Below are 23,323 nucleotides of genomic sequence, written 5' to 3'. Positions count from 1 at the left end.
AGATGATCCATCACAGGGGGTGAGAATATAGGCCTTTGATTACTCGCATAGAAGCCCTTAAGTGTGACAATGTGGATGCTTGGAAGCTAAAGAGCAGGTTATTACCTCCATCCATACTGGTACTAGGACTTCAACAGCAGTTTTGGCGTTACTTTGCTGGAGGAGTGGTTTCACTTTCAACAAAAAGAGCTGGTACATGACATCTTGGCTTTCTTGACAATGTGCTTCTTGCAGGTGTGGTTGGTGTCCATGATGAATCCGAGTGACGTGGCATTGGGTGAAAGTTGTTTTTTTTTACCTTTACTGGTTCATATAATTGATTGAGATCTGCACTTCTTGTTGCTTGTTACTGGAGAATAGCATGAATTCTGACTTGGGGTTTTCAATGGAAAGTCTTCACAAAAGGAGAATGAGAAGTAGCTAAAGTTACAATTGGAATGTTTGGGAATGGAGACACACACAAGTGTCTGGATTTTTCTGGACAGGGCAATTTAATATTTGTGGTTATTGTTATAGAAGGGTTAAGTTCAGGAAGGTGCTTATGTAAAATAATGTTAGGCAATTAGCATTGTGCCGCTAGCAGCGGGTGTAAGACTCCCCTACAACCACCACATTTTAATCCATTGCAGTTGTAGATGGGTAGCAAAATGTCACTTCCTTAAGGTGGTCGAATCCCTGGCCCAAACTTTGGGATAAGTATTAAGTTTTGTAGGATGAATTGACTAAAATGCTAGGAGTCCAATGTGTGCTTTTTAACTGACAACCCTCTGTTTTCTAGGCATCTGCTATCCACATTCAGAAAACTGGAATCCATCCATTTCAGGAAAAATTAAAACAAACAAAAGATTTTCTCAACTACTGATCATCTCCCTAGTATTCAGAATGTAATACAAGAAAACTACTGTGTAATAATGAAGCTTTGGGTCGTTTGATTATATTCAAATTGTATTATTTTCAAGACAAACAGTGATAACGCATTCAACATTCAACCAACATTGCACATGCATATCTCATTAACTGTGCAATCCAAATAAGACCAGTTATACATTAGCCTAAACCATGATATGCCCACCATTTCCCCCACACCTTCTTATTTCTGAGTACAGCCTATGGGGATGTAGATTGGTTCTTCTAGTACTGTGCACCACTCCATCCCCACTTGCCAGCTAGCCTAGGTTGGAGGGGACGGGAAGTTCCATTGTTTACCAATGTCCCTCTTGGTGAGAGACATTTGAATCCCTAGTAGGGTGCAATTTTGCGTTCTCCCAAAATCCTGTACACTACTTATCACAGCAACACACAGGAATGTATCCACCAGTTCTCCAATCATCCGCGTGAGAGAGGCAAACACATCCCACCAAGCATCTCTGCAGTCCGAGTTGTCCAGCACATGCTGCTGAGCTTCTTAACTTGCCCTTCAAATTACATATGTGTCTGGTGAACCAATCACCAGGGTCTTGTAGATCCAGGAGAATCCTCCTTTTCCCATGGGTCTCATGAGGATCTGCTTCAAGTGGATTACATTTGGGTACCTCATTAAGGACTTTCAAATTGGAAACAAGTGCAAAGGATAATTGTAACCCTGGGCGTAGTTTGCGTAGTAGCGCTACGCAGAGCTACTCAAAGTGCACTTCGCATACTCGCGCTACGCTTAGCTACGCGAACTGCGAAGTGTGGTTGGCAAAATTCTGTTTGCACTGATTGCACAGTGCTGTATGCTTGTCTGCACTGTGCAATCATTGGAAACGGCATCTTGCACAGTGCAAGCAGTCGTTTTCTGCTGCTCGAGTAGATTTTTACTCGAGCGGCAGCTTTCTCAACGCGGACTGGTGGTTTCTCATCGCGAGCGTACGTGACCACTCGCAATGAGAAACCTGACCTGCCCGCATTGAGAATCTCATCGGGAGGTTTATTTTCCACGCTCGCGATCGGCAACTTGATGCTGCTGATAGCGAACAAGGGAAAAGTTTCATCGGGATGTTGATTTTGCTCGCTTGCGGTCACCAACTTGAAATTGAGGACCACAAGCGAGCAAGCAAAAACACCCGCTATGCTATGCATTTTTTGCACTGTGCTAAGTGTGCACACTACGCACACTCTGCAAGCATAGCGTAGACCTACGCCCGGGGTTAGATAATTGTAGATAGTGGTAGAATTGGTATTTATGTAATGAGTATTCAGTTTAAAGGTCTTTGAAAGGCTTCAGATGGGTTCCCTGCCAAATATCCCCCGTGGAGATATCAATATGATACAAACGTATAAAAATCAATAACAAAAAACGACTTGAGAGTTAAAAGATGTGAACTGGTGTCTCACAGTTCTAAGTTTCTATGCAAGGGAATCATCAAAAGATTTTTGAGAGGTTGCCTTACCCTTAACTTATCAAGGCATGCTTCATCATTTGATGACCTTTCGCAGTGGGGTAGGAGCAATACCACTCCAGCTGACTCAACCAAGTGCAGCTAAACTGAACCCTGGGAATTCTTAGAAATCTGTGGTCAGGACAATGTCTTGGGTCCAGTTACTTGGACAAGAAGGGAAATCATAATTAAAAATACATTAGTTTATTCTAGTGTACCTCTGGTATAGTTGCAATACTAAAATATATGTCACAATGTGTAATCAATGAAACACTTCACCTTGGGGAATGTAATTACCAATATTTTTTGACCCTTTTAAATAGCCTAGAGCAGGTCTTGGGTCTTCTTCAGGGTAATATAAAGTTCAACTGTGGCTTGTTAGTGCACCATGTGAACAACTGATAATAGGCAGGGTAGCTATTGACACCCTATCAGTCCCTTGTATTCATTCTACCACCTGAAATACAAGCCAAAATAGGGATGATAAGCATGAAGTTGCAAGGGACAAAATTAAATGTTAATGATCCACCCAATAACATTTAGTATAGTAGTAGGGTACACATGTACTTAACCTAACACCACTATGATGACTAGAAAGTCCGTAAATGCAATTTCTTTTAAATATAATTAAAAATAAAAATAGAAATAACAATGTTAATAATTGTTTTAAATTTCTTTCAGTACTGATGTTGCCGACGTGGTTTCTATAGTGTGGATAGAAGGAAAGAAACATGATACACACCCTCTTGTCACCTAATTACATTTTCCCACATATAGGTAATCACTGGTAGCATAAAAAAAAAAATTAGAGGTGCATCTGAGGCTATGCACCATCATTTGTGTCACTATGTGGGGGGTACAGGTCTAAAACCTGCCTATTTAAGGAACCATACGTTTGTATTTCCGTAAAACAATTCATGCACAATACATTTTGTTTTATAATTCACTTACGCGAGTTAAAAGAGGGGCATCATGGCCAGATGTGATTGGTATCACCTTCATTGTCACTCACTGATAGAATAAAGGTCAGTTTCATATGCGATGCTAACAGGCCATTAAGCTCCCAATGATGATGTAGCTTTCTTTTTATAGTTATCAAGTATATATCAAAATAGACTCTAGTTGCAATGTGGGTTAATGAGTCAACCCTATGACCAATTACATCTCAAATCTAATCTCTGTGTAAATATAGTTATTGTGTAACATTTACATAGAATGTCAGTATCACAGAGTAGTGTGACAATCACCCGGTGAATCCATTAACATCCATGAGATGTTGAGTCATATCAATGCCGGATTAGGGTATATACCACTGGGTTAGGGAGAGCTCTGTTGAACTGGACCCTTAACTGCAAGTGAGAGGCAGGTTTTGTATGTACTGATAATTTGCCATGGGGCTTTCGGAACCTAATGATGTTATAAGTCAAGTGTATTTCCCTTACTGTAGGGCTGTGTCTATAACTTGATTATTGGACCCACCCCAGTGCCCCACTTACTTCGTAAGAAGGATGACAGTATGGCAGCACCTAATCGTACCCCCTCCACTGCCATATATTGGGAAGCAAGCAGCGGTCATGAAACCATTTGTAAATGCTGCTGTTGCTCGTAGACACCTGCGTGATGACATCATCTCTTCGGGCCTTGCTACATGAGGACTGCAAGGTGCATGGGAACTGTAGTCCAGGTCCCGTGATTTGTGGAACTGTTTCCAGGACTCACTCAATTCATAACATGGACCCCACAGTTTATGAATTGAAGCCCCCCAGGGCCTTAGGTATTGACTTTTCTGTGAAGCCGATATGTCACATATATTTTATCTTATTGAAAATCTATTGTGCTTAAGGCATGTTGGCTGTAAGAGGAAATAATCAACTTTGTTGTCTTTATTTCAAAGTGCCCAAGGTTATGGGGCTAGAGGAGATGTTAGTTTTGAAATGCTTCCTCACCCAGTTAATGTGTAAGGGTAATACTAATTAAATAGTAATTTGTATTTTATACTACAGAGTAGAGTGTAGGGAAACTAATGGGGGGTATGTATACATAGATCAACCTCCAAGGTGCGGGCAGGGAACATAACCTGTCCTGCTGGTACTAGCACAGTATTTGGTCAGTCTTTCACACTAGCGACCATTGTACCTCATCATTAAAGCCCCTATTGGATGTGTCCAGACGATAGATCCATCTTCGCTCAGCTCTAAAAAGAGTGTTGTTATTGCCATAATTCTGTTTAATTTGCTCAATGATGGTCCTTACAAAATCCTTAGCCGCTTGACTTTTTTCATTAAAATGCCTCATTAATTTAGTCAGATTCTTCTGACATCTGAACCTGCTTCAATGTTCATTGCTTTTTTTGTGATCTAGCTCCACATATCTTTCTCCGCAGATATAGGTCAACAAACCCACAAAATCTTTGGAGTCACAGTTGGTAAATTTCTTTCGAATCCACAGTGTTTTAAAGTTTTGGACCTAGATCTGGCACTTTGGTTCTTTTTGTCAGCTTGCATGTACTGCAGTGTCCACAGGATGCATGTCCTGTTAGGGCTGGTGCCTTCCATAGTGTTGGTATGTCTCTATGTATCTTTTCCAGTTTGGGGCAGGTATGAACCAATTGATCCTTGATGGATTTGCCCCGTTTGAAAAAGAACATGGGTTTCTCATATTCCAAGGAGCTAGATGTTAAGATGGTCCAATGTTTGTTTATGGTTTTTTAATCTTTGTAGAGTGTACTCCAAATGTCGACACACAGATCGACTGTTCAGGTGCTGTTTTTGGCGATGTGGCAAACAGGACTTCCATTGGAGTGTTTGATGCTCTTTTGTGTGCTTTTGTTATGATCTGTTTCGAGTACGTTTTTCTCTCAAGTTTTCTGTGAGGAGATCTGCATGTTTTGAAAAGTCCTTTTTGTCTGTGCAATTTCTACTTAACCTGAGGAATGGTCCTATTCTGTAAGGTTTTTTGATGGTTACTGTTGTATTGAAGTAGATTTGTAATATAGTTCACTGTGTAAGGTGTTCTCATATGGTGTAATCCTCAAGTCGAGGAATGCTATCTTGCTTGTACTCACCGTCATTGTGAATCTCAGGAACTTGTTTGTGCTCTTAATCCATGTTGAAAAATCATTGGCCAAAGCCGACCAAATTATGATGATGTCATCTATGTAGCGCTTCCAGACATTTATGTGATCATGGGATGGGTTGGCCTCACTGAATATTTGCTCCTCCCCGAATGCATGCATATACAAACAGGCTATACTGGGGAAAAAAGCACTGCCCATCGAAGTCCCATGGGTCTGCAAGTAGAATTTTTTCTTCAAATTTGAAATAGTTCTTTACCAAAGCTGTATGTGCGCAGTCCATCACAAATTCTCCTGGGGTTTTGGAGTTCCACTCGACCTGGTATAATAGATGGCCCAGTACTCTTAATGATTCCTTTTTTGGAATGCATGTGTACAAAGATTCGACGTCTAACATCATGAGTATCTGACATTCTGGGTCAAATTCAATGTGGATAAGGGTGTTAAGCATATCTTTGGTGTCCTGCACATAGGATGGCATTATTTTATGAAGGGTCTCAGGGAATGATCAGCAACGTTTTATATTGATTCTAGTGCTGATTAAGCCTCGGCGTATTGGGCATAGTGGGGCTACGTGGAGTGCCACGGAGTAGAGAAGAAACTCTGTGATACTCTGCGTAGCTCCACTACGCGACCCGCCTCCCACCGCCCCTAATAACAATTGATTTAAAATTAAATAAAACCACTTTAAAGTACATTAAAACACTTACCTGAGCTGCGGCATCCCCGGGCTGCCCTCCTCTTCTTCACCGTCGTCCATGGGAAAACTGCGCATGCGTGGACGAATACGGATGTGCAGTTTTCCCATGGACGGCGATGAAGAGGAGGAGGGCAGCCCAGGGACGCCGCTGCTTAGGTCAGTGTTTTTAATTTACTTTAAGGTGTTGTTATTTAATTTTAAATCAATTGTTAATAGGGGAGTTGGCGGCCCGTGGCGGCCAACTCCGCTCCACCGCGGAGTGTGCGGAGATTTGCCTACTCTGCGTTTTCTGCGGAACACAGAGTAGGAAATCTCCGCACACTCTGCGGGTGGACCGGAGTTAGTGCTGATCTGATTCCTGCCACAATTGGGCGTCCTAGTGGTGGGGTTTTTCCTTTATGTGCTTTGGGTAGGACATAACAGTATTGTATGTTTTCCATTAGGCAATCTGCTTCCTGTTTTGTGATCCACTCTTGTTCCTCAGCTTCTTTAACCATGTATGTATTATCCTCAACAATCTCGTTTGTTGGGTCTTTCGCCAGTCTCTTGTAGTTCCTCCTGTCACTTAGAAGTTTTACACATTCCTGTCTGTGCATTTCCTTGGGGAGGATAACTACTGCCCTTCCTTTGTCTGTGGGTTTATTAATCTCTTCCCTGTTGTTTGATAGATCTATCAAAGCTAGTCTTTCTGCTTTTGAAGTATTATGGAATTGTTGGTTCCTCCTATTCTTCAGGGAATTAATCTCTTTCTTGACAGCTTTTTCAACGGTTTGAACTTCGATGGGTAAGCAGTTTATAGGGTATTCAAGGTGGATAGAGGCCAGTGTTTTGCTCCATATCTTTTATTGGTTTGTCTTGAGAAAACCTTTTTAGCCTTATGATATGTAAACATTCTGCCATCAACTTTATAAGAGTAAACAGGTCCTGCCCACATGTGGGAAGAAACCCTAATCCTTTGTTCAATGCTTTTTGTTATAGTTCAAAGAGGACCACCTCTCTGAGGTTGACCACTACATTCGGTCTGTGCTGGTCCCTGATTGCGGGGACGAATCCCTCTGATCCTTTCTTTCTTTGTGTAGGTTCCATTGTACCGTTGACTTATAAAATCAGGAGGTTCCAGAAGCCCTGTGGCAAATTATAAGTATATAAGAAACCTGCCTCTCACTTGCAGTTAAGGGTACAGTTGAAAAGAGCTCTCCGTAATCCAGTGGTATATACCTGGCATTGATACAACACAACATCGTGTGAGTGATTAATTTATTCACCAGGTGATTGTCACACTACTCTGTGATACTGACATTCTACATGACATTCTGTGACATTGCACAATAACTATATTCACACAGAGATCAGACTTGGGATGTAATTGGTTGTAAGCTTGGCTCATTTACCCACATTGCAACTAGAGTTTATTTTGATATATACTTCATAACTTAAAAATAATACTATCATATCGTCATTGGAAGCTTATTGGCCCGTTGGTATTGCATATTAAACTAACCTATATTCTACCAGTGTGTTACAATAAAGGTGATGCCCCCCCACATCTGGCATTGATGCCGATAGTACATTTGAAGTAAGTAAACACGGGGAGTGATTCGTTTAAGGAAATCTGAGGCTGGAATCAAAGTGAGTGAGTTCAAAACGAGGTACCTCAGACACCATAAATCACACTAGGTTATTTTGTGTCAACAGGTGTCCCTTTTATTGACTCTGTGTTCAAGTTCTTTTTAAACTTTTTATATATAGAGTCTTCCTTCACCATATATACAAAACACATATTCAAAGAACATTTACATTTATATACAAGCACACTACGAATCTGTACACAAAAGATAATTACACATATCAACAGTACACTTAATTTGTGAGAATCCGTAAAGTTTCTTACAGAATGATACAAAGAAGAAAAAAACTTTGTGACACCTTCAATTGTGCCCTCAGTTGAGTCACCTGGAGTAGCATTGCTCGTACCATAGTGTGAGAGGTCATCAAATGATGAAGCATGCCTTGAAAAGTTAAGAGTGAGATGACCTCTCAAAAATCTTTTGAAGATCCCGTTGCATAAAAACTTAGAAATGATAGACACCAGTTCACACCTTACAACCCTCCAGTAGTTTAGTGTTTTGTAGTTAGTGTCACAGGGATATACTTGAATGTTTTACCTCCTCGTCTCTTTTCTTGTGAAACTCCACTTATCAACTCCCTTAATGGATGCCTAGTGTTGCAGCCATCTGCCTCTCCATAGGGGGGTGTCAAGGGTAATCCTCCGATCCCATATGTTGGGACAGAAAGTTCCTCTGCATGGTTAAAGACATGTATCCCTACTCTGATTACTCAACTGTACTGTTGTCTGGATCCCTAATACTGATTGTTATGTCATAGGTGAACATGGAATAATGTGTGTGCTCCATGACATAGGTCTCTCTCATGAATTGTGGTCGTGTTGGTCCGGGAGGGGCACCCAAGCGCTACCCTCACAGTGGCGGAAGGCTACCACCTTCACCAAAAGTTAAGCAGCATGAGCACAATTGTGGCAGCATACTGTGTAGTGATCAGTAGTAGTGAACAGATTATTTTTACCCTGTGTTACTGGAGTGAGGCCTACAGGCTCACTCACCTTTATAAAGATTCCGCTGGTGTATACTTAACAGACTCTTGGCCTACATAAAGTAGATATGAGTGCTGTGCAGCGGAGGAAAAGTGACTCTTCACTGGATGCATGCATGTCTGCAACATCTGTCGCACCAGAGAGTTTCACACCCCGGTCATCTATTAGGGACAGAATAAACCAGAAACCACTTATTTAGTCTCTAGCCAGTATAATAAGTAACCTGATTAATTTCTAAATTCGTACACTCTCCTCATCCAGGCCCCAAGCACTGACAGGCCTCGTCAAGAGATAGTTGTCAGAGAGATACCCTTTCTAGAGCTGGGTGACTTTGCACTTGTTCAATTGGTTCGCCATGGATATCACACTCAAGGACTATAATACTGGCTCTAGTCAGTTATCTGCTGATATTTCTCCCTTTCTTTATCCCCTAAATAGGACCTAGCAGTTCCCCATTAGCGCGGCTTTTCCTGCCACTCACAATGTACTAGGTAAGGCTACAGTGTCTATATTTAGTAACCCTGGGCGTAGTTCGCGTAGCCGCACTCCGCGAAGCTACGCGAAGACGCACTTGCACTCCGCGAGCTACGCGTAGCTCCGCGGACATGCGTAGTAGGTTGCTAGACCCGTTCGCGCGCCGTTTTTCGTCTTCGGGAGCGCGGTGCGCGTGTTCGGGGCGCTGCCTGCATGCTCGCGATAGCTAGCGCGCTAAGTTACTCAATGAGGTTTGTCCCGCCCGCTTGCGTTCCCTTATTTCCGGTTCCGGGTCACAAGTAACGTGTTCGCGTTGTGTTAGACATGTTCGGGAACTCATCTTCTCGTTCGCACTGCCAAAGTGCGTGATCGCGTCAAATATCGCGCGAACTTACCGCGGCGGTCGCGACGGGCAGAGCCATCTTCGATTTCACACTCTGGCTATGGTTTTGGGCCTACTTCAGCATCTCACTCCTATCTCTTCCATCCTGGTCTTTTCCCTCAGTTTTTCTAACTTTCTTTACTTCGTACCTATTTCTGTCTGTGCCTAGGTTTATATTTCTCATTTTATTGTTACTTTTACCACTTTTTTTGCAACTTTTCTCTTGTTTTATATTACTTCCTTCTTTTATCTTTCTTCTTTCTTCCCCTAACCTTTTTGTCTTCAACTTTCCTTCTCCCCTCCACCCAGAACCATGGTGAAGGGTGCCAGCAGAATCGGCGGCTCAAAGGGCAAGGCGGCTGTGCCTAAAAAAACCAGGCTGCCTTGCGGCAGAATGCGCCCGGCAGGAGTGACGCCCCGCCAACTTTTTGGGGAGGAGGAGTTGGCCGCCCTGGTCTTTTTTATCCAACGTCACCTCCCCTTGACTTTGGCAGCAGGCGGCAGGCCCGGCTCCGGATACCAGCACATTGAAGAGCGTCTCCGGCGGTGGGGGAAGGTGCGCCGTGCAGTCTTCCGCTGCTCCGGTATCCGGCGTACCCACCATCAGCTGTCCCACCGCTGGGCCGACATTTTGGACCGTGAGCAGGACCTGTTGGACCTGCTTGGTGTGGAGGTTGTGGGTCTTGGTGAGTGGCTACCCCAAAAATAAAGTGTGTATATATATATATATATATATATATATATATATTTATATACATATAGATTATATATATATATATATATATATACATATATAGATATATAGTTGTCTAAATATTGTTATTGTATCTTTGTAAATATTGGCTGAATAAGTAACGCGATGACTGTTGCCCCTAGTTACATTTGCGATGTATTCCGGTATATCTACTGTCATTGTATGACAGTGTTCTTCTTCTTCACTGGCTCTTGCGTGTTGTTTCAACTTGGCGCTAGCTGTTGCTGTTTATTGATGTGAGATTTTCTTTATTGCTGAGAACTGGAGTTAGTTAATGCTATTAATAGAGTCTTGTCCTTCCTTTGTCCGTCAGTGAAATAGCGGTGGATGGATAATTATTAATTGTACGTTGTTTGCATATTGTAGCATTTTTTTCACGGCCTTCTCTTCTGCATGAATGGAATCCTTTTCTTGCAAAGAATGCTAACGTTACTTTGTTCTTCTTACCTCAGCCAGGGCCGGCTCTAGGGGGCATGTGCAAGCTGTGCAACTGCACAGGGGCACCAAACTTCAGGGGCCACCGCACCAATAGATATCCTTAATGTAATAATACTCTAAGGATGGATACATATTTGCGTTGCGGCCCCTGGCATGGATTTGTTGCCTCCGGCTCTGTTCCACTGTAGCAGTGTGATTTGCAATTATGTCTATGTTTCACATCACTCAATGTATTTATCTATGTTTATTATTTTAATTTTTACATGAACCACAGAATCCAGGGGCAAGCAGAATACAGGGACCGAGTCGGCGGGTGAACCACCAGTTACACAGAGCTCCTCTACTGCGGATCCTGCTGCTGTCCCCAGTAAGTCCAACAGTGCTTGTTTTTTCCTCTGTAATGTGTCTGCAGTGCTTTGTCAATTGACAGCAACCAAGTAGGCATCCAGAATGATGTTTGTCTAGTATTTTTGTAAACGTTAGTATACCACTACTAGTCTTGTGGGTATTCTTCTATCTCCTACGGAGTTATATACATATTGCACAACTATGTAACTATGCACACGAAAATTGGATGTTGTTGGTACTGATAGGCAGGTTGGACCTTACTTACACCTCAGTCACAGAACTCTGAGGAACGCACAATTCACTGAACGTCAGCCTATATGGCCTGAGTCATTGGTCTATTGTTCAAATCACACTCCTGAACCCCAATACCAAGATGCCGAATGCTTTTAGGACACAAACCGTTAGCTAAGAAACCCCCTTTTGCTCACTCACTCGTGTGAGTCTCTAAGACAACAGACAGTGAAAATAAACTTCAGAGTCAAAGTGGTCATTCCAAAGCTTTATTTTGTTAGAAGTAAGTAAGTAACATCAATGTTTTTAAGTGCTTCCGTCCAATACGTTGAAGGGCCCACCAGAAAAAATCCAGAGTTAAAACAGGCATAATAAAGTAATCAACATTTGTACAGCTACTAGTGCACAATAGGGAAATGTGGCAACTATCGGAGACCTCTCACCAACGTATACTGGTCAGATATTCCTCTTTTTTTGTAAGCTATGGAAATGTCCGCTTCGTAGAAGGCAATCTTCTCACCTGCCGAAAAATAATGACAAAAGTGGTGCACGTTAGACAGTATTAAATACATTTATGCCAGTTTTATGCAGCCATGCTAAAAAGAAGTTGTGTAACCTGTAAGCAAACTGTATCCCACAATCCACATAGAAAACTTAAATACGGGCCCTTTTACTTTCCCACCTCTTCAGGTGTATGCATTGAACAATGATGTGTTGCCCCAGAGCGTCTTCTCGTACTGCGCAACAAGCTGCGAGTTAACACATGCGCAAAACTGGATACATTGATGTACAAAGGTTACATAGTTCACTTCCAATTTCCAAGGACTAGAGTAGCAGGACAGATGAGATGAGCTTGGGTACCATACGATAACAATGAATGCTAATAATATGTCTAGTGACTCTGCTGTACTATGCAATGTGGACTCATACTGATTACGTACGTTGGACTTAACTGTTTTGAAGAACTCCATTCTTGGTGAACAAGTACAAAGTGGGCTGTGCATCCATCTAAAAAGGCGTACTTATTTTTATAGGTGCAGAACCCTTACCATCGACCAGTGCCGACGGGGACAGCGGCGCTGCTTCAGCGCTCCCGGCGGGGACAGGAGGAACAGAGGCACCTACACCAGCAGCAGTGGGGGGGGAGCCAACAGCGGCGGGCGATGGTAAGTTAGATTCAATAGTGATCTGCATTACTTGGTGGGAGGGGAAAACTTTCTCACTGTACTCTACTGGAAAATATATGTTACCTTTACTTGTCATTAGCATGCTAAGCATTACCACTACAGTAATGCAAGTGCCTGATAGCAGTCGGATGCATGGGTTGTTGTTAAAGCATGTAAAGGGGAAAACACAGCTGCCAGCGTGGTTGGGAGACACACCCAATACCGGTGGTTAGTGGATAGTCTCAGCAGCTGCGGTGTTTTGGGCAAACCCAAAGGCAAGGGAAGGAGGGGACGACTGGGTGCATGGGTCGTTGCTGGTGAAACACAAACCAAATAAGGTTTGTTGCGCGGTATAAAGTATTATAGTCTTTACTAGACATGTGCTACTAGCTGCCCCCTGTTAATTAATGTTACTTTGAGAGTGTTCCCGCCTTCCCGGAACAAAAGGAGATATGTAAAAGACAGGTGTTCGTTCTAATGTGTGTGACCGTTGAAGTACACCCATGCTAATAGGGCAGACATAAAGCCGTGACAAAAAGTCCGAAAAATGAATAGAGGCTGTAGAATGTTCAAGATAGACGCAACACTATTTCTGGTACTCAGCTTGCTTGCTAGTGCTACTGTGCCGCCCACTATGTGTTGAATCAATGTTGTGTTCTTGATTTGCGGGGAGTTTGGATTAACAATTCTGTTTCTTTCTTTATAGTTACTCCTTCCCAAAAACCAACCAGGAAGGAGTTGGCAGTCCGGGCCCGGCAGCGGAAACTGCAGGCAATTGTAGAGGCCTACCGCCGGCTGGTGGATCAGGCCGAGGAGGAGGAGGAGGAGGCGGCGGCAGCAGCTGCTGCCTCTTCCAATGCCCCGGGCCCCAAGCCTGCAGGACTACGTCGCCGTGGTCAGGCAGCCGCCCGCCGCCGCATTGTTACATCTTCGGCGGCCCCCCCACAACAACAACAACAACCACATGCATGCAAGTGTAGGTGCCGTGCTTTCAAAGCAAAGATTCTCCGCCGGGTAGCGAAGTTGGAGGAGGAGCGGAAGAAGCAGGAGGACGGTCTAGAGGAGCGTGTCAAAATACTGGTGGACAAACACCTGAAAGCCCGCCGGCTTTGAAATGGACCCTGTTTTTTGCCCCTTTTTTAATCCTTTTGTTGGTGGGTGGGATGTGGGAGTTGGGGTGTACATTTGGGTTGAAATTTGGTTGGGGTTAGGGGAGGGTAGGGAGGGACAGCTCTGGGTCAGGGGGTTACATTTGTTATATATTTTATTTTTCTATTATCATTATTAAAATATAAAAATAAAACAAAGATATTATTTTCACAAGAAAACATTTGAAGTTCATTTGTGTTTGTTGGGGGGGTGGAGGGGGGACTGTTTCACCAAATAATGTACGTTGTGCAACATGAACATGCACTACGAACGATAAATTAAGTACTGACTGCACCTGTAGTAGTAGGGTCACAAGTGCATAAATAATTTATATTATTAAATAACATGGGAAAATTGCCCATCACGTGAGTCTGAAGTTACTACTAGCATACTTTAATTCCATGCACATTTGCTCAGAGTCGGCTAAACAATCCTATGCAATGCATTGCATCATTCCTTTAACATACCTGTCCTAGTTGTCAGGGAAGAGGAGCTCGTCCTCAAACTCTGTGCGTTCAGACAGAAGTAGGTCATGTAACCCAGTAGTGAGGACGTCTTCTTCACACTCGCTTTCTTCATCCGGCGGTGATTCACGTACTTGATAGTCTGGTGGTATGAAGCGTTGATTCATTTTTATCATTGTCAGCCGCTCCACGCTTTTGGGGGAGAGACTAGTCCTTTTCGATGTGACAATGGCACCAGCAGCACTGAAAACCCGCTCAGAGGAGACACTGGCTACAGGACAAGCCAGATACTTTATCGCCAGCCTGCTCAGCACTGGCCACTGTCTCCTTCTTTCATACCAATAGACCAATGGGCTTTGCTCCATGAACACCTCTGTTGTGTCATCCAGATAGGCCTGAACCATCCGCTCAATGTTCATTGGTGCTCGGCTTTGCTGGTCCTCTTTTCCCTTTGCAACAGCAACGGACTTACCCATCCCTTTCTGTATAAAAAAATCAGTTATGCTGAATCAGATCGTGTAGGTGCTGCTTTTGGTACTGTTGGTGCCTGCTGGAAAGCAGACGCACTGCTCTCACGCTGTGAAGAACTTGCGTCAGGAGTACTTGGACTGGCCTGGGCTGGCAGTGGCAGGCCTTTAAGTAACAGCCGTTCAGTTTCTAACTCATTAGCTTCCGCAGCTATGGAAGTTTTGTACTTGTCAACATCCTCATCTGAAAATGGAATTACTTCGTTACTGCTGACAAATAATTTGTACCGTGGATCCAAGATTGTTGCAGTTATGTAATGTTCACCTGACACAATATTGTTGAGCCTTACATTTTCACACAAGCGGTTGACTAAGCCCTTGGCTAAGGTATATGCATCAACTTTTTGTTCGTCACCTTCGTATGTTTCACAGACCTCCTTCACCTGTTGCTCAAGCATGTACAACAATGGGATGGCTTGGCCCATAGTACAGTCCTCCCTGCTAACTGCACGTGTGAAGACCTCAAAGGGTTGTAGCATCTCTGTGATGCATTTAATGAGGTCCCACTGCCACATCTCAATGGTCAGGGCTTTAAGATTAACAGTAGGATCCCCTAATCTTCTTGACATGACATAAGCATTCAGTGGGATGTACTGCTCAAAGAGACGCTCAAGCATGAAATAAGTTGAGTTCCAACGTGTTGGGACCTCCTGGATCAGTGCTTTGACTGGCAACCTATGCTCTTGCTGAATGACCCGTAGCAGCTTCCGTCCTTTGAAAGAATGGTTAAAGTGCGTGCATATTCTTCTGCAGATGGCCATTATGTTGCTGACTTTGGCTTCATTTTTCAGAAAGTCTTGCACGACTAAGTTTATGCAGTGTGCCAAACAGGGTACCCTGAAATAATGTCCTTCTCTCATTGCCTTCACTACATTACTGCCATTGTCGGTGGAAACAAAACCAATCTTAAGGCCTCTTGGTTTCAGCCATTCAAAGACCTTGTCGTTAAAGTCAGACAAAATGTTTTCAGCAGTATGACTTTTGTCCATACCAAACATGGCTATAGTTGCATGTCTGCGCGTATCATTAAAAATTCCAGCAACGTCACGGAGGCCTGAAGTTAACTTGTCTTTAACACCTGCAAAAGAGATCCAGTGTGCGGTGATGCACATGAAATCTGTAGCATCGCAACTGCTCCACATGTCTGTTGTCAGGTGGATACAATGGACAACACTCTGTTGTAAGGCTTTCCCAATCAATTCCAGCACATCGTGGTGTAGTGCTGGAACAGCCACTCGGGCAAAATAGTAGCGACTGGGAACGTTCCATTTTGGGCAGAGGGTTGCCACTAATTCCAGAAATCCAACAGCCTCAACAAATGAAAATGGGAGAAGGTCCAGTGCTAACATTTTCGCAAGTTTGGCATTGTATAAACGTGCTACTGGGTGGTTCCGCTCGTACTTTCCCTCCTGCCTTAACATGCTAGGAATGGTAAGCTGCTTTGCATGTCTTTGAGTTGTGCTAGACGGACCACCTTGCATCGCAGACTTTGCACTCCTTGGTGTTTCCAGCTGACTCTGGTGCCACTGAGAAGTTGCAGATGCGGAGGATGTGGACTTTACCACTCCAGTGCTGGCGACAGGGGTCGATTGTGTACCACTCCTAGATAGAAGGTCATCGTCTCCCTCTTCTTCTACCTCCTGGTCAACCATGAGTGGACCTTGTACCACTGTATCCCCACCAACACGAGTGCTAACATTTTTTAAGCTTGCAAGGTGGTTCTCCCACCTGATCACGTGTGTTTTTTTCAAATGGGTCGTTTGGCCTCCAGTCCCATAGTTTGTACCAAGCTTACCACGACTAACATTGGCATGACAAATGGTGCATACAGCAATGTTCTCCTGAACTGGGTGAACCGTAAAGAAGTCCCACACTGGGGAGGTAAACTTTTGTCTCCTGCCATAGGAAGAGGAGGACCCACTGCCAATGCCGGATGGACTGGAGGATTGTGGAATTTGACTATGGGACAGCTCAGTCCTAGTACTGCCACTACCTCCTTCTGTTGAAGTGGCGCTTCTGCTGGATGTCGGATGCTGCCGGGCCTTCGCTGTTGAAAAAATTGGAGCTGGTGTTACTGTGGGTGTTGAGTGTGTAGGAGTTATGCGTGGTACCTGCTCATCAGTCATTGCAGCATTTCTGGATAGGGTGAAAATGTTTGTCTCTACATCCTCTGCACCAGGAATAACGCTTGTGATGATGACAGTGTCAGACCCGTCTTTATCACCAGCAGTATCCTGCTCACCTACATCGACCTCCATAAGTTCAAGCCTGCCTGGAAACTTCCTTTTTCCTAGCATGGTCTTCTTGGGATGTCTCTCCTTTGAATGCGCAGATAGTTGTGGCTGCCAATCCGTATCAAGGTCATCGGAAGCGATGCTTTGCGAAGAACTCGATGCACTAACCCTCCTTTCCCTTGGTGAATTCGAAGGAAATAGATCACCTACAGAAGTGGCTTCCTCTTCTTCTTGCTCGGAAGGAGGCTCTACTTCCTGAACTGCCCCGACTTCGGGAGGAACAACTACTACTATTTGGTGCGGAGATGGTGGTTGTTGTTCTTGAGGAAGTACTATTGCGGGCTGGGGTTTTTCAACAACAACTGTTGCGGGCGGTGGTTGTGGTTGTTCAACAACTGTTGCGGGAAGTGGTTGTGGTTGTGGGTGAACAACTCCTATTGCGGGCGGTGGTTGTGGTTGTTGAACATCTACTGCTGGCGGTGGTTGTTGAGCACTTCCATCTTGCGTGGATTGTGTACTACTTTGAGACAGCGATAAGTTTAGTTCTGGCTCAGTATCACTGCTCGCAAGCAGAAGGCTGGCTACCTCTTCGACCCTCATCATGTGCTTGGCCCTGGGATGCTGGCTTGCCCCCACTAATGCAGATGTGCTGGTCCCAGCTTGCACCCCAGACCCCGCTGCTGCAGGCGTACCTTTTGGGGTGCCAAAAAAGGTTTTGGGGTCCATACCAGACTTAAGTGACACTTCCTTCTGCTGTTCCTTCTTCGCAGCAACTTTCTTTGTGGTGGAGGACCTGGTAGCTTTCTTAGGGCCCATCTTGTTCTGATGTCAGTCAGCTCACAGCAGCACAAATTGCAGAGATGTCTGGTCAGATGAGTCACACACCACACGTGGCGTCCAACTGAAGGACGTCCGTCTGGCGGTAGAACGAGCGATGGATGAAAAAACAACCAGCACCTCCTCAGTCTTTTTTGTGCACCTACAAGTAAAGAAGGCAGAACAACATCAGTCAAACAAGCAGTAAGGCAACGTGAACAATTGAAAGACACACAGGTCAATGTATAAAAGACAAAACAGAAGACTAATAATACCAGTCCAGCAGCACCACAGCTCAAAGGCCACATGAAGTCCAGAAAGAACCAATAAAGTGAAGCAGGCCTATAGATACCAATATGGACAGAAAAACGAGGATGCCTGCTGCACATGACAGGTTAATGTGCAAGGAATAAATAGCCCATGGCTAAGACAGAGGTTGTAAACATAACACCGCAAAAACACATACAAAGAAACCCCTGCCCAGGCTCCCAAAACAACAACCAAATGACAAATTCTGTTTTTTTGGGTGCACAAGAAAGACCTGCAACATTTTTGAGAAACTTTTATGCAACTCGGGACATATTGTCCGCGAGAATGCTAAATCGGCATGTTCGGCAGCGCGAACGGAATAAAAAGTCGTGTTCGCGTTCCCGAGCAAGTACATTGAGTGCGCGAACACGACAAAAAATGTAAGTTCACGTGCTCACATGGTGCGAAGTTACCAAAACTACCCAAGCTGTATTCCTAGGGTTACCTAATGGCAGAAATTGACAGAGTATTTAAAGTTTAAACACACCCAAAACCAGAAATACCCCACACATAAAAATAAGATTTTCTATATCAATCCAAGCCATCCATGATTTTCACATTTAAGGGTACACCACAAAAACAGTTGATTAACTTTCATGACCCTATGAGTAGTACCTATGGCCTACTGCCAGAGTAGGCCACAAGGTTGGAGGCCTATGCCTATGGCAAAAGCACAAAGGAAGGACACACAAAATGGCCGCCGACATAGGGCCTGGCCACCGACAACAACATGGCAAAATATATCACAAAGGAAGCATACACAAAATGGCCGCCACCACATGGCCTGGCCACCAACAACAACATGGCAAAATCACAAAGGATGTAGATACAAAATGGCCTCCACCACATGGCCTGGCCACCAACAACAACATGGCAAAATATATCACAAAGGAAGCATACACAAAATGGCCGCCACCACATGGCCTGGCCACCAACAACAACATGGCAAAATCACAAAGGATGTATATACAAAATGGCCTCCACCACATGGCCTGGCCACCAACAACAACATGGCAAAATAAATCACAAAGGAAGCATACACAAAAAGATCACCACCATAGGGCCTGGCCACCAACAACAACATGGACAACTTTACAAAATGGCCTCCACCACATGGCCTGGCCACCAACAACAACATGGCAAAATAAATCACAAAGGAAGCATACACAAAATGGCCGCCACCACATGGCCTGGCCACCAACAACAACATGACAAGAAAGAGAAGACAGACAATAATGCCTATGGCAAAGGGACAATGCTTTGCTTCAGAAAATGGACACACCACACCACCGCCCAAATTGGTCACCCCACCCCAAAAAAAAAAAAAAAAATAACAGAGGAGAGAAAATGGAAGTGGTCCATGCTCCAAAAAGAGAAAAGTACTAACAAAATGAGAACATAACATAAATGAGGAATTTTTAGGTGCACAAGAAAGACCTGCAACATTTTTGAGAAACTTTTATGCAACTCGGGACATATTGTCCGCGAGAATGCTAAATCGGCATGTTCGGCAGCGCGAACGGAATAAAAAGTCGTGTTCGCGTTCCCGAGCAAGTACATTGAGTGCGCGAACACGACAAAAAATGTAAGTTCACGTGCTCACATGGTGCGAAGTTACCAAAACTACCCAAGCTGTATTCCTAGGGTTACCTAATGGCAGAAATTGACAGAGTATTTAAAGTTTAAACACACCCAAAACCAGAAATACCCCACACATAAAAATAAGATTTTCTATATCAATCCAAGCCATCCATGTTTTTCACATTAAGGGTACACCACAAAAACAGTTGATTAACTTTCATGACCCTATGAGTAGTACCTATGGCCTACTGGCAGAGTAGGCCACAAGGTTGGAGGCCTATGGCAAGAGCAAAGTGGCTGGAAACATTAAATGGCCGCCAACACATGGCCAGGCCAACCACAGAAAGTTAATAAAATGAACTCATGCATGCCTACACACTAACTACATGGGGTACTAGCTACTAGGGTCACATATTGGCTTAAAAATTAGAAACATTTTAAATTCCACAAAATGCAATGTTAGAAAAAATTTACAATTTGGGACCTCATGAAAGTACAGGCCTCCATCAATAATTTAATTCCAGGATTGAATACTGTTGTTAAAAAAAAATCAAATCAAACAAGCACAAGTCTACATCACTCATACATTACACAAACTTACTTGAAAAAGAGAATTCCAATTCAAAAAGTCCTCATTAAATCCAAGGTAAATCAGTAATGCAGCCAACACAGACAGAAAGTGATCCTTCCAGCTCAAAATCCAAAGGAAAGTGAGCACCACATGGACAAAGCACTGGGAGGAGCCTGGTGGACAGGAACAGGAAGTTGTAAACTCAAGAGCCCTTCCTCCTTACTCTGCAAAACAAGAGTAGAAACAAAAAGAGGGGTCCTTCCCCCCTAAAAATAAAGCCAAAGGTACAACTTTAAGGTTTTTTGCCTTTTTTTTCCTAACCAAAATGGTAATTTATTATGGTTTTAACATGCTCGCGAGTTATTCTGTGCAAGAATGCAGTTTCTGCGTGTTCGGCAACTCGATCTTACCAAAAAGCATCCTCGCGCGTCCTTATGACGCTATCTCGCATCAAAATGACGTTATCGCGTTCGCACAGTCGCACGGGGCTGTGCGAGAGTGTTTCCAAACATGGTGGCACAAGCGACCAGGAAAAAACGAACGCAGAACGAAGGTAAGCCATTGCCGCGCACGCGATAATGTTATTCAGCGCGCGAGAACTACGCTACGCACCGGATCGCGGAGTTATCGACAGCTACGCGTTCTCCGCGGAACGCGGAGCTGCCGAAACTCCGCAAGCTCCGCGAGCGGAGCGTAGTTCTTCGCCCAGGGTTAATATTTAGTTCAAAGCAGGATATAAGTTCTTGGCCAAGAAAATGTGTAAATTGTTTATTGATTAGGCACCATGTATTGAGCCTCCAGACCAAGTAGGGCCTATATCCCCAAAAGCCAAAATTCAGGATCATTTTCAGAGATGCCAAGAGGTAAAATAAGGGAGCTAGTCATTTGGATAGGATCAGTGACAGGGAGTAACAGGAGGTCAATGCAGGACATCATTTAGTGCGCTGCAGACAAATAGATATACACTCGGGAATTGAGGTTTCATGCACTCCAAGCATCACATAGGCCTAAAACCCTTGCCCCAGTTACGTATCCCTCCTTTATGTTGACCTCCTGACCCCAAGTCCCAGTACAGTCCAGCTCTGGAGTCATAGTGTCGTCAAAGTGGCTCCATATAATGGTGATATCCTGGGGTAAGTACAGCGCTGTATGCTTGCTTCCTAAATAATCGCTTCTCTGTCTTTATATTTCAGTATCTTTGCAATGAGATGGCATGGAGGGACCCCAGGGGAGGCTTCTGTTTCAGTGACATAGGAGCTTATTCATTGATGAAACAGGCGGGGAGCCCAATGTGAATCCATTTTGTAATCCATTCTTCAAGGAAGCTTTCCAGAGTAGAAACCTCCAAACCTTCAATGAACCCACAATTTGAAGGTTGTAGCACTGTGCCCCATTTTACGCATCTTCCACGTGGTTTTCCAAAGGCTTATATTTTGTTGAGAGACAGGAGACCACAGATGTAAGTTCCTGCACTATATCTTTCAATACTAACATATGACCCTCTGTTTCAGAGACTCTATCAGCTACACCTTGGAGATCTTGCACAACAAAGAGACCTCGGTCCACACCTCCCCAACATCAAATTCAAGTGCAGAGCGGGATACTTGAATGGCCTGAATCATAGTCCCTGGGTCATCTGTCCTAGGGGTTTAAGAGGAGTGATCATCAGTTTCAGGAACATCCCAGGATCCCAACGTTGGGGCTGGGAATTTATCCATTCTACTTTGCGTTTGGGAGGTGGCGGGTTAATCCCATCCCATAGTTCTGGGTTGTGGTAGGATCAGTTGCCGTGCATGATTGGTTAGAGTAGTAGTGTACCACCTGTTGAAGTCTGTAAGTAAAGGAGGCAAATCAGCAGCCTCTCCTGAGCAACCACAAATCATCCAGAGTCAGTAAAGAAGGGGGGGCTTATTTTCTCATTGGTGGTACTTGCAGCACTATAGTGTGATAACGGGCATCACGTGCAGTTGAGGGTTCACCCCAAAGTGTCTGCTTGGTAGTCATGTATAAATTTGGCAGGTGGTCCCTTCGCCATGGGCTCAGGGTAATTTGCTTCTTACCTATGGCAGAACGATGGGCCATCTGCCACAATATAAATCAGGCCTTAAGGGTCTCACATACCAAAAATGCATTCTTTAAAAGTGGTCACAATTTTTGCCTTTGTATTTTGCTAACTGACCTATGTACTAATAGTTCAGTTCACAAAATACAGAATCCTAGTAGGTTACAATTTGACATACCTCATCAATGTTATTAGGTATGTCAGAAATTGCGACAAACTATGATTGTCTACAATCACAGGGATGATCACCTGCTGTTACCACGCACCACTGCATGCTGCTAAAAATGTTGTTGTTAATATTCATAAAGGGGAAGGAGTCCTTAGGGACATCTTCCTTTTTTCACATTGGTTACCTCCTCCTTTGAGGTGATAATAAAATGTTAATACTTTGCCACAGGATTTCGGTTGGAAAACATTAATATATATTATAGTGAATCTGTATTTGGAGATGCCTTTAACATGTCTCTTTCAAATATCAATTCATATAAGTTTCCTAAACCTATTTAATGATTTAAAAACCCTTTTGGAATCTTTAAATGGGCTTAGTAAATTTCAAAAAGGGTTATAGCATTTGCAAATCCTATGATTTACTATATCAGAGGGTTTGCGAATGATAAAACCCATAGTACATGAGGCTCTAAATATCATGTCTCTAATTCCATTTGTTTCCCTACAAACCAAGGTGCAGCGACAAATAAATGTATGGTAAAAAATAGCTCACATCCTCACACATGATCTTGTAACTCTACCCCCGCAGGTTACATGACAGACACACACTTTTACATGTAAACACTTCCTGTGGAGAAGCATGCTACGTGTCTGGAAAATGTGTTTAGAGATTCATCAGGGGTATAAAGCGCTAAATAAGTTATATTAATAAAACACTACTAAAACAGAAGTGTTGTCGAAAACCTGCTTTTTAACAATAAAGTATAAGTGTGCTTGATATATTTAGAAGATTGTGGTAAGAAGAAAAAAATATTTTATTCGTTATTTAAACACACAGGTAATGTGTGAAGTGGAAACCTGTTCTTAGTTATAGTTAAACACCTTCAATATGGTGTTGACTCTTA

The 23,323-nt window shown here is 43.6% G+C and overlaps 1 protein-coding gene across 1 annotated transcript; it reads right to left on the bottom strand.

Moving 5' to 3' along the window:
- Positions 1 to 14,649: 14,649 nt before the first annotated feature.
- On the bottom strand, positions 14,650 to 20,505 carry LOC144763307 (zinc finger BED domain-containing protein 6-like). Its single transcript, XM_078648778.1, has 2 exons — positions 20,219 to 20,505; positions 14,650 to 17,890 (listed from the first exon to the last, which is right to left on the bottom strand). Exon 2 carries the CDS (start codon positions 17,725 to 17,727, stop codon positions 14,650 to 14,652), a length of 3,078 nt encoding a protein of 1,025 aa, XP_078504904.1. The 5' UTR covers positions 17,728 to 17,890; positions 20,219 to 20,505.
- Positions 20,506 to 23,323: the final 2,818 nt, after the last annotated feature.

The sequence above is a fragment of the Lissotriton helveticus genome, chromosome 1_1, assembly GCF_964261635.1.
Source record: "Lissotriton helveticus chromosome 1_1, aLisHel1.1, whole genome shotgun sequence".
Classification (NCBI taxonomy): domain Eukaryota; kingdom Metazoa; phylum Chordata; class Amphibia; order Caudata; family Salamandridae; genus Lissotriton; species Lissotriton helveticus.
Note: the sequence above shows the minus strand (reverse complement) of the source record. Positions and strands in the feature narration are given on the sequence as shown.